The 11226-nt window shown below is 51.1% G+C and overlaps 1 protein-coding gene across 1 annotated transcript; it reads right to left on the bottom strand.

Annotated features, from left to right (window-relative positions):
- Window positions 1-1072: 1072 nt before the first annotated feature.
- Window positions 1073-2677, bottom strand: STBD1 (starch binding domain 1). The gene is made up of 2 exons (XM_059843548.1): window positions 2434-2677; window positions 1073-2322 (listed from the first exon to the last, which is right to left on the bottom strand). The coding sequence occupies exons 1-2, from the start codon at window positions 2675-2677 to the stop codon at window positions 1523-1525; spliced, it is 1044 nt and encodes a 347-aa protein (XP_059699531.1). The 3' UTR covers window positions 1073-1522.
- Window positions 2678-11226: the final 8549 nt, after the last annotated feature.

Below are 11226 nucleotides of genomic sequence, written 5' to 3' on the forward strand. Positions count from 1 at the left end.
AAATGAAAATTCCAAATTGCCAGTTGCAATTGGCCTATGTCTCTCTTCCTCCTCACGTTCCCCTCAATACCCTCCCAGGGGTTCCCTGAGCTATTTTGTGGCCAGGTCTGCAGGAGCAGGCAGCCCAACCCACTCTTACTGAACAGTTGATATCCAAGTCCCAGTAGGAACATTTCCCACCAGCTGGATGCCCATTAACCCACCAGATGCAGGAGCTCAGCTCTGAAGTTCATCTTCCAGTCTTTTCACCAAAGCCATTCTATTTCACACATCCAGACTGCTCCCCTGCGCAGAGCAGGAGGGAATTAGCAGAGGCATTTAGTGATGTGCTTTTTGAAGTACTTCTTCCAAACCAAGGTTGTAATTTGTATACTTGCAGATCTACAAAACTCTGCTCTTCCAGACCAAGCTCACTCAAGGGAAGGGCTGTTTGCAGGCTTGGTCTTGCAATGCTTGGTTCAGCATTATGGAAAGAGGAGCTTGCTCAAGTGGCAGCATATATTTGTACCCAAAAACACAAAAGGCAGGGAAGCAGAGCAGCTTTCTGCTTCTATGATATAAAGATACCAACTAGCTGAAGCTGGAAGTATTCTGCTTCATCTGGCTTAGTAGAAGGCCACAACTTAAAATAAATTCAAGGTGAAAAGCTTCGTCTTAAAAAAATATTTACAAGTTCAAGCCAAGTATTTGCTAACAATGCTGTGGTATTGTCCATCAGGATGCCATCCCACTCTGTTCCAGCCAGAACCCTGTTCCCTGGCCATCACAGCATTCCAGGTTTTTTTTGAAGCCTGCTCCCACCCTGACAAAGTAATTCATTAAGCCGAGACAGTCCTTTGTGACCTTTGCTCTCCCCTCAGCAGGAGTGGAGCTGCCTGCCAAGCCTTTCATTTGAGCTGAGGTGATTGCTGGACAGTAGGGGGTAGAGAATGAACTATTTTTGGGGTTCAGCCTTTTGTTACTCCAAGAGGGAGGGCCACTTCTCAGCACTTCTTTGGCACTAAGATTTCAGGTCAAGTGGCTCACTTGGATCAAAGTTAGGAAAATAATAAGGTCACTGGTCAACTGATAATGAACTGTCAATCTGAAAATGTTTATTGTTTCCTTAATACATTACATAAATTAAAACCCTTAAGTACCTGTTAGAGTGTTGGTAACCACACCTCCCAGTACGCTTCCCAAGCCCAAGCGGTGGGTACCAAGATGCATCCCATAGCCCCACTCAAAGCAACACTAACTCAAGTCCAGGGTCCAGATCCACCTGGACAGGCAGGTGCTTGGAATGCTGCTCATGCCTTCTTAGCCTACCTTGTGTCTCTTCAGCGTGCACTCAAAGTTGCTTTTTCAGGTTGCCAAAACATTTCCTAAAGAGATCTGCTGCTTACGTGGTTCATTATGGGATTTCCAGAGTTCTGCACTCGAGAGGGTCTCCTAGAGAAGAAGGGGAGCCCCCCTAAGGTTTAGGGGCTCGGTGGCTCACCAAGGCAGGTCTGCCTTTAGACCAGCAGCTTCCACCTTCCCATTAATGGTATCCCCACCACTGATGAACAGTTTGATCTTCGTGTTCAGTCACTAGGGTCCTGTTACCGCATTCTTCCCAGCGTCTGACCTTGCCATTCTCCACCAAGATAAATTTCCACTCTATTCTGGTGTCCACGGGCAGACTGATGGATTCAGACCAGAAGCCATCCTTGTCACACTTGAGGGGGACGTAGCTGTGCCACTGGCCCAGGCACTCATGGTCCCCTGTGACACCGATGAGCTGTGCCTCGGAGTGGGTGACGTAGTGCACTCGGAAAGCCACATGGATGTTCTGGAACATGGGGGGCACGGCTGCAACTCGCTTTGCTTTCGAGTCCCCGTCACAGCAGTCTCCTGCTTCCCATTCCTTGCTGTCTGAGTCTTCCATGCTGCCATCCTTGCCTTCGACCAGGTGCTCAGAAACAACTTCCCACTCTTCATGCTCCAAGTCCCTCCTCTCAGCTGGCTGACACGGCTCCTCGCTTCTGTCCTTACACTCATCGTCAGAGGTCCCTGCCAAGTTCATCACGCACCATCCGTCACTTGCCTGTCCCACCTGGGCTTCCAGTTCGCCTGCCTGGCTGCCGGCCATATCAGCTGGATGCTCCCCCGGCTCCGGGACACCGCGCTTGGGGATCAGCTGCTCCAGCTCCACAGGTTCGCCCAAAACTGCACCGCTCGGGACGTGGTTAAGCTCTTCCCTTGAAACAGCCGCCAGATTCTCTCCTGGATTCCGAGGGCCGGACGGGGCAGCAGCCGCCACCTCCCGCCGCACCGGCTCCCCGCCCGCCGCAGCATCCTCTGCAAGTGACATTAAAGGGAGAATGGGTTAAGCTGAGCGCCGGCAAGCCCGAGTCCTCGCAGGCTCGGGCAGCCCGGGACACCCCCGGCATCGCCTCCCCATCCCGGTACCTGTGGTCACCGCCGCCGCGCTCGCCCGCCGGGGCCCCTCTCTGCCGGCCGCCGCCTCCTCGCCGCCCGCCTCCGTTCGCCCGTCGCTGTCGCCGTACCAGAACCAGGCGACGATGGCGGCCAGCAGCCCCACGAGCAGCGCCGGCCACAGCCCCGCGCCCAGCCAGCCCCAGCCGCGGGGCTCGGCGGGCAGCGCGGCGGCGCGGGGCGGCCGCAGCACGGGCGGGCCGCGGTCGCGGGCCATGGCCGGGCGCTGCAGCAGCGGGACCCCGCCCGGGCCGCCCCTCCGGCGCCGCTTTAAGCCGGGCTCCGGATCCGGGGAGGAGCCGCCGCGGGCCGGGCGGGGCCGGTCTGAGCCGCGCTGTGGAGGCCGTGGGAAGGCATGAACTCCCAAAGTCGGAGCGGAGAAAGTTTCCAGCCATCGCGCCCTGCTTTCTGCCTTCTCTCAGCATTGCTGGGTTGCAAGGGACCTCTGGAGAGCATCTAAAACCAAGCTTCCCTCTCAAGGCAGGGTCACAGAGGGCAGGTTTAATTCTAGCAGTGCTGGTGGGTTTAGATGATAATTTGCTGATAATTTAAGTGCTTGTGCTGGTGACAATCCTGTCCTGCTCTGCTATCTTTGAGACGTGAGAATAGTTCACTACTGATTTTGTCACCTCTTCATCATACTCTAATGACTACAAGTGGATTCCTTAACATTGCCCTGTTTTCCTGGCTTCTGTATTATGCTGAGGAATCTTTTTGGATTATCAGGAGCTCAGAGTCCATTAGTGCAGAGGATATTTGATGTTTACTTAAATTTACCTTCATTTTACTACTCTTGAAGTGATAATGTCAAACCTCATTTCAGAATTGAGAAGTAATGCAGATAAATCTTCCTAGAAACCCGGGAAATTTAGTAAATACACCTTGGGACTTGGTATTTTGAACTGGCAGTTCTGGAGTGACAAACTGTGAAAATGTTTATAACCCTGAAGATGAACAGCAGGGAAGGAGTGAGGGGAAGCAGTTCCACTCAATTCTGTTTGCTGCCTTTTTTTAATCCCTTCTCTTTAACTGACCAAAGGGGTGGTCATGGCTGGCTCTCTAAAACCCATTGAGGAGCTTTTGCCCAGTATCTCATTAGACAAGAGAATGGCTAAGTGGATGTCCCAGTAAGTCTATTTCCAGTGTGTGAACTTCTTAATCTTCCAGTGTCAGTTTGAGCAGCACTCCCGCAGCTTAACGGGACAGTAAATGTCACTCGAATTTATAGAAGCACAAGTGTGCAGCCTCCATGGCTGGCATGGAGGAGGGTGGCTGTGCAGAGACACAGAATTCATGATCTAAATATCTTCCCTTTCTTTGCTTACCACAGTAGCTGAGGAACCGTCTCCTCCAGCAAAGTGCTGAGCTGGTGCTTAAGTCAAAATATCTATTTTGGTACCGGGCTGTGTCCTGGCATGGGCTGAAAGTGCACTGCTCACATCTCCTGCTCGGTGACACAGGGGAGGGAAGGAGCTGTGGAGCCAGGGCACTTTGTCAGTGACTGAGGGCTTGGGTCCACTTTCTTTTTCCACTGTTGCTCCTTCATGGTGCTGAGAACAAACCCTTGGCTGTAGTGGGCTGTGTTAACTATTGAAACTTAGCAGAGTAGATGATATTTTTGCTGTTGACTTACGTTCCTTTTTTTTCCTAGCCTTCAAAGCAGCCAGTCCCCTGCTGTAGTCTGTGCACCACCTTGCTGAGCTGGGATTGCCAGTCTGGGCACCTCCACGCTGCTGTTCTGTAAGTACTGTGTGTGCACTGCAATTTAGGCTTCCCTGTCACCTCCCTGCAGCAGAGCAGGCACAACCCATTCATTATTGTAGCATTACACTAAAAGGGCATCCCCCTGCCAGCCCTCAGCACACATGGAGAGGCAGTGTTTGGAGCTGCTAACCTCACATTTCTTTCCCTAAGCACGTTTGGTAAAACAGTGTAGGAAGGAAGAGACATCAGGCAAACACAGCCTAGGAGAGATGACTGCAGGAATCCTTAAGGAAAGGTTTATTTTGAAGATAGAGAAATGCATGGGATGAAAGGCAGGGTGCTGCTTTAATGAGTAGAGCAAAGATCTCCTCTGCGTCTCTTTGTCTCCATGCTCATTCAGGCCTCTTCTGGTGCCAGACTTTTTCACCCAGAACAAACTAAAGCAAAGCACCCAAATTGCCACAATGGTAATTGCTGATACCACAAATGGGTTTGGATCATGACAAAAAGAGGCAGTCCCCAAGCTGGTGACACAGAGACAAGCTTGGTGACAGCCGGGCGGGCAAGGACAGTTCACTATCCCACGCTGCCAGCCCTGTCCTGCATGGCCCCCAGAGGAGCTTTCCCTTTGAGAGGCAGCCTGGGTTCATGTGGGTGTGATGGGCTTCACTCGTGCCTCTATCAGCCATGGCCTGTGCAGGCAGCAGCCGAGTTGTTTGCTCTGCAACTCCTCTCAGGGTGCCTGGGTTCATTTGCTGTCTCCTGATTTTTGTAAAACAAGGGTGTTGGTGAATCCTAAGGGTGAAGCTGCTGGACTGCTGATCGCTTAGGGAGTGTTGGAAGCACAGATGCTGGACGGGGGAGAACTGAGAAGGGTCCCTGGGGGCTGAGGTTCCTCCTCTGAGGCAAATGCATGGACTGTTGCAGGCAGTAACTTATCCCTTTGAAGGCTTCGGTTCCCTGCCCTCTAGGAATTCTGCAACTGCACTTGGAGACTTCTGTCTCCTTAGAGGATTTCCAAAGCAGATAAATTGAAATTCTCCAAAATGCAACTGAGGTTTTTTTTCAAAAGCTTTCAGAAGGACCAAACATGCTATCTGTACAACAGAGGGACAAGGAAACACGTTCTCAAAGTCTCAGGGATGTAATTCTGGTTCTAATTAACTCAAGACTTCATTTGTTCTCCCAGGCATTCCTCATCTAGCATTACTTTGGAGAGCAGTGTTCTGTGAACACTGAGGCTCCGTTGCACCATTGTTTGCTCAGCAAGTGGGAGAGCATTGGAAAAGCAGGAGAGTGTTTGGAAAAGCCTCACATGACTTTGTGGAATTCCCAGCTGGCTGGCCCGAGATCAGGAGCCTCAAGCCTGGCACCTTCCTACATTTCAGAACCAAAACCAAAACAGGAGGGCAGCTATTTCCTCTCCCAGCCCTGTAGCAAGGCAGCAGCCAGAGGTGGTGTTGGGAAGGGCAGTGACTCACAGGAGCCCTGTTCCTCTGTCAGCTGTGCCACCTAGCGTGGTGACAGGGGATCTCCAGTGAGAGACAGAGCACTTGCTCAGCCAGACCCGTGTGCTCCTGTCCCACTATTCTGGCTCTGACAGGGGCACTTGGGCATGTATTTTGGGAGCTCCTGTGAGGCTGGCCACCCTCTGATTCTGGGGAGAGAATGCTCTTAAAGCCTTGTGTGTATAAGGTGCTTCCTCCAGTTCTGCAACAGAAGAAAACAGAAAGGTGAGTCAGTAAATAAGAAATGGAAATCTGGGAGCTCTGTTACTCCCTATGGATGTGCTGTGGGCTCATCTGGAAGTGCTACAGGCAGCTGGAACAGATGCCAAGTGCCCATCCATGCTGCTGCAGTGTTGCAAATAGTTGCAACTACTCCTTCACCCCAGTGTGAAGAATTCCTCTTCTAGTTTAACTGGAAACAGTCAGGTGTTAAAAGGAGCAATGTCACATCTCCTTTTCCCATCTTAACCATAACCCCCAGAGCTTAGGCTGAAGTAGCCTCCCTGGGAGCCAGGTTAAAATCTAAAATTCAAGACTGATGCCACGGAGGTTTTCTGGGCTTTTGACACTTTGTGTGTTGGATCCTCACCCAAGCAGGTACTAAAATGGGAAGGGCAAAGTATTCATGTACTTTGCAGGAAACCATGACCCTGACTGGCATTTTGCCCCATCCCTCTCCCATTTTATTTGGAGTATCCCAGCTGTGAGCACTGGATGCTCTTGTGCAGCATTGCACTGCAGTCAGCAGGTGGCACAGGAGCAGTATGGCTGGCAGGAAAAGCTCTTCCCTCTCAAACAGAGAGGAGATGCTTCCTCTCAGTTGCTATTACCTTCTTGAGAAGTGGTTGGTTAGTAATGAGGACACCCCAGATCCAGACTTGCTTTCCATTATGAGCCATGAGATTAAGGAAGGCAGCTAAAAGGGACCTCAGGGGTCCACTTGAAGCCTAGTGTCATTCTTTAAGAACATTGACCTAGCCTGGCCACAGATGTCCCCCCCAAAGGTCTTACCCAGGCTGAGAAGCACAGAGCACACAGGTTTTCCATCTCTTTCGAAGGACACGAGTTGTGATTCTGAGTTTGCTCTGCTGTTTTTCCAGGTTAGAATACTTTTCATCCTTGCTTAGCCAACTCAAAACACCTAAGAGGTCTAATGCCATTCTCTCCTGCTTAGCCATAGTAATCTGCCTTGGAATTCCTTCTTGGGTTTGAGATAGGGCTTATTGCTTGCCCTGCCAGTCTCTTGCTGCATTTCCTGTACTTTCTCTGGACTTCTGTGCTGTGACAGTAGTGTCAGGGACAGCTTTCCCTACATCCCTTTTCCTCCTAGGTTTGTTTCCCATGAGCCATTATGTGCCAGCTTTTTCAGTTCATTAGTCAGTCTGTGCGAGTCTCACTTTCTGTTTTGTTGTTCTTCATTCTCCCTTTCCCCAGCTGGTACAGCTGCATTCCAGGTGCCCTTTCATGGTTGGTGTCTGTGTCTTTTTACCTCCTCCCAGGCATAAAGCAAAGTATCATGGGTTTGGCTAAATTGTCTCAAGCTCATCTCAGACTTCACTGAAGTTGTGGTACTCAGCAGCTCTTAGAAGTTCCATCACAAATGAGGTTTCCCAGTGAAATCCTGCTGATAGCCTCTCGTGGTTGTCTCACATCTGGAGATATAATGCTTTGACTTCCATGTGGATTCTTTACGTTGTCAGGCCTATAGGAAGTGCAGCATGACAGACAGGTGAAGTGTGGTATTATTTTACATTGTTTCTTTGACTCAGGCCAAACCTTTTTAGAAATTCTGAATGTGGGTGTTGATGCCCCCGTATTTTAGATGCTGCTTTCCTGAAAACTGCAAGAAAGTTTTATTGTTTTATAAATCACATGTGGTTTTTTTGTTGTTGTTTTCTGTGTTGCCTGGCTGCTTACCATGTGGGGCTTCTTGGGAAAGGCCTCTGCCAAATGGTTTGTAAGCTCTGATGGTAGTGCTTGTCTTCATGGCCTGAATAAGTTTGATTACAGGTCTGGCATCCAAGGGTTGCAGGGAGGTGCCTTCCCTGGTGGTTGGTATTTCTCCTCCCTGGAATAAAAAGCCAGGGATATAATACAAGGCTGCAGCAGGGATTTTCAGTGTGCCCTGAAGTGCAATTCTGCTGCCATCAAATCTGTGTGTCCCGTTCTGAACGTGTCCCCTCAAGTTCCTCTTTCCTGGGCTCAGTGTGTGAGGGGGATGTCACTGGTCACTGAGTCATGTGCTGCCTGGGTCTGGTGACAGGGGAAAGCAAGAAGTCCTTTCCCACTCATTCTTGGCAGAGGGCAGGGCGGGCCCTGAGCCAGCCCCTGGTGCAGTGGCTCCATCCCAAGGCCTGGGTCACATGCTGCAACTGTGGCAGGGACACTTTTTTGCTTCCCCAGAGTGTTCCCTTTGGTGCCAAGGGACACAGCTGACCTACACAAGGTATTGCAGACTGTACTGAAGCCCAGTGGCTCCCATCCTAGGGCCCAGCTCTGCTTTTGGCCTAGATTTAAGATATTAAATGCTCAGAATTGAGGCTGGCAGGTGCCCAAGTGCAACAGGGCACTGGGGCTGGAGCCTGGGATCTGGCAAGGAATGGGGACAGAGGAGCTGGCTTCTGGGAGAAGCCCAGACCTAGAAATAGCCCAAGGGTGCTGGGTTGCTTGGCTCTGCTGTCAGGCACCGTTTGCCTTCCCTTTCCCCCTCAGTGTGCTTTCCTCAGTGCCCCTCTGTGCTGAGCAGACAATACAAACAGCTGAAGGCAGCTCTGCAGTCAGCAGCTGTGAGCAGCTGTCCTGGAGGGAGCCTGGCATCCTGCCCACCCAAACAGTCCTGGGATTTTGTTTATTGCACTGGGATAACACCCACATCGTGGGGCCAGAGCTTTGCCTTAGTAGGGATTCAGAGCCAGCCTGGCTCTGCATGCCCTCAGGGGCTGGGGGGTACAGGGAAAACAGATCCTAAGGCAGGAGATGGCATAGCCTCCCTGCCAGGAATAGACCTCTAGGATCCCCTTTGTTCCTTTAACCTTTTCAGCATTTCCCTCACCCTCCTCCCCACCTGTCCCTTGGGAGCTCTGCCCCTGGCACCTTTCCAGGGGAGCTGGTGGCTGTCCTGCCCTCGGGCACTGCTGCCCTGGCCCGGGGTGGGAGCTGAGGGCTGTACCACACACAGCCCTCTTGTTGAGCTGCCAGACAGGAGCTGTTTGTATCCAGGCTGACATACAAAGCATTTGTTTTCCAGTGGCTGAGGGATAAGGGTGACTCATTCCAGGCCTACCGAGTGTGCATTTAAGTGCAGTGGACACTGGCAATCGGGGAGAGACTTCCAGTGAGGGTTTTTGGTCTTTCCTCATCTGTGGCAGCAAGTTTGGTGCACTTTAAGAACAGCCACCCCAGGTTTTGTGCATGGGAAGGCTCTAAAGAGCTCAGCTGTGCTGCTCTGGAGCCACTGGTGCTGCTAGAAGATACTTAGACTGCAGAATTTGAATTAGAGTTAGTTGATCACCTGAGTAAATGATAATGTGATGGAGGCTGGCAAGATCTAATTGCAGCCTTCAGTCCCTGTGTTTACTTCAGGAACAGGGGAAGGTCTCAGGCTGTGGCTTAAGACAGGCTCAGAACAAAGCAGAGCCTGATTGTAGGTTTGCAGCCTCTCTCAAATGCAGTCAGCAGCAGAGACTGTGAAAATCCCTGGCTCTCTGTGCAAGACCTCCCCTTTTCCTCTGTAAAGTTGTGTGCAGAGGTAGTGTGCATCGAGGCTTTAATGCAGCAGCTGACCTTCAGAGGGCTGGAGTCTGCTCTTGAACTCTTGCAGATCGAAAAGCAGTTGAGAATAGGCTACAAAAAGATGAAAGCTAGGTGCAGGTTGAGACTCCAAGTCCCAAGTGGGGCAGATAAATGTAACAGGTGCCTCTCTGCCCCCTCCCTTTGGGAAGGTCTGGGCCAGGGGCTGGAGTGTTCATCCCTTGGGGTTGTAGACTGGAATCCTTCCCTTTTTAGGAGGCATGCATGCCATCCAATAGGGGGAAAAGTGCATGTTCACTGTGGATTCTGTTTGAATGAGAGCTTCTTGATGATGTCTGTCATGTCCAGGGTTACCAGGAGAGGTTTTCAAGGCTGGAGGGTGGAGTCTCTGCTCTGCAGTGTCAGATATTGATGGGGAAGTGTGTGGCTGATGGAAAGTTCCTGGCCTGCATGATTATTATCCTGACTCTGTTAACCACGTGTGCCTGAAGCTTTGCCCACTCCTTAGAGCTCTCCCTACAATGAAAACACAGACACATTTTTATGGTGATTCAGGCTTTGTTGTCTGCCTGTTTGTAAGGCCAGAGTGAGCACAATCCTGGTCTGGTTTGCATTTCTCCAGGCTTTTTTTGCCAGGTTCTCCTTTGCTCTACTGCTGGGAACAGCATGGGCTCATATCAGCTGTGTTTTTGGTTCCTCCCTGGCTGCTTCCACACCTGTGTTTATCCCTTGGTGTGCAGAGGAGGTTCCCAGTAGTCCAGGGCTGTCTGCAGCACTCAGCAGCAGCAGAACAAGTAAACCTGGTTCATCCTGGAGCTGCCTCAAGGCCTGTACAGAAAACTGAGGGCTTGGAAAAGAGTGTCAGTCTCTGTGGGCAATGCTCAAGAGTATCAGATCAAGCACTTGAAAAGACAGCATTCTTCCTGTTGCAATCTGCATTGCAGAAGCTAAAACCTGAATTAAAGTAGTAAAACTCTGACAGAGGGAGCTTCACTGATGAGATGGGCTTGGCCCTGCAAGCCAGGCCCTCAGCAAACCTGTGTGAGCTGCCCAGAGGTGCCACCTGCCAGAGCCTCCCATCCATCCTTGCCTTCCCTTCCCAGCAAGGTCTCTGTCCCACAGCCATGGGTGCCATCCTCCCAGCCCAGAAGGCATTTCCTCCTTCAGCAGGGAGGGCTCCAGCACTGCTGTGTGCCAGTGCTGGGAAGGAGGTGTTTGGAAGAGAGATTGAGCTTTGGAAAAGGAGGGCAGCAGTCTGGGTGCAGAGGAAAAGGTGGCCTGGAGCAATGCTCAGTGCCACTCTGGCAGCACAGCCTGGCACCCCTGAGTCACGGGGCTCTTGCTGCACCAGCCCCTGAGTCAGGGGAGCAGCAGCCCCAGCCAGAAGCAGCTGAGGGGTGTGAGGGGCTGCACTGCTAGTTTTGGTGCAGCTGAACTTAGGAGGAATATGTTTGTGTTTCTATATCACAATTACCACATGCAGGTGTCTGTGAGTGGCTTACAATCCATGAGGGCTGTGGTTATTTACCTGGGGAGTGTCAAAAATATGAGGGTCAGGCCCAGATTTCAGAGGGAAAACCACTTTTGCTGCTAATCTCATAACAGTTACAAGTAATAATTTCCTCAGAAGCTAAATTAAGTGCTGTTACAGACAAATACCTCATTTGCTGTGAGGTCACTGTCCCAAATCTGGAAATTAAGCAGTGTTCTAACCCAAGAGCAAAGGTTGCTCTTACAAAAAGCACCAACTTTACTTCCAGCCCTTTCCAAGGTCGCTGATGGACCCAGTAATTGGAGCATAGCT

This window comes from Haemorhous mexicanus, chromosome 4, assembly GCF_027477595.1.
Source record: "Haemorhous mexicanus isolate bHaeMex1 chromosome 4, bHaeMex1.pri, whole genome shotgun sequence".
Classification (NCBI taxonomy): Eukaryota; Metazoa; Chordata; class Aves; order Passeriformes; family Fringillidae; genus Haemorhous; species Haemorhous mexicanus.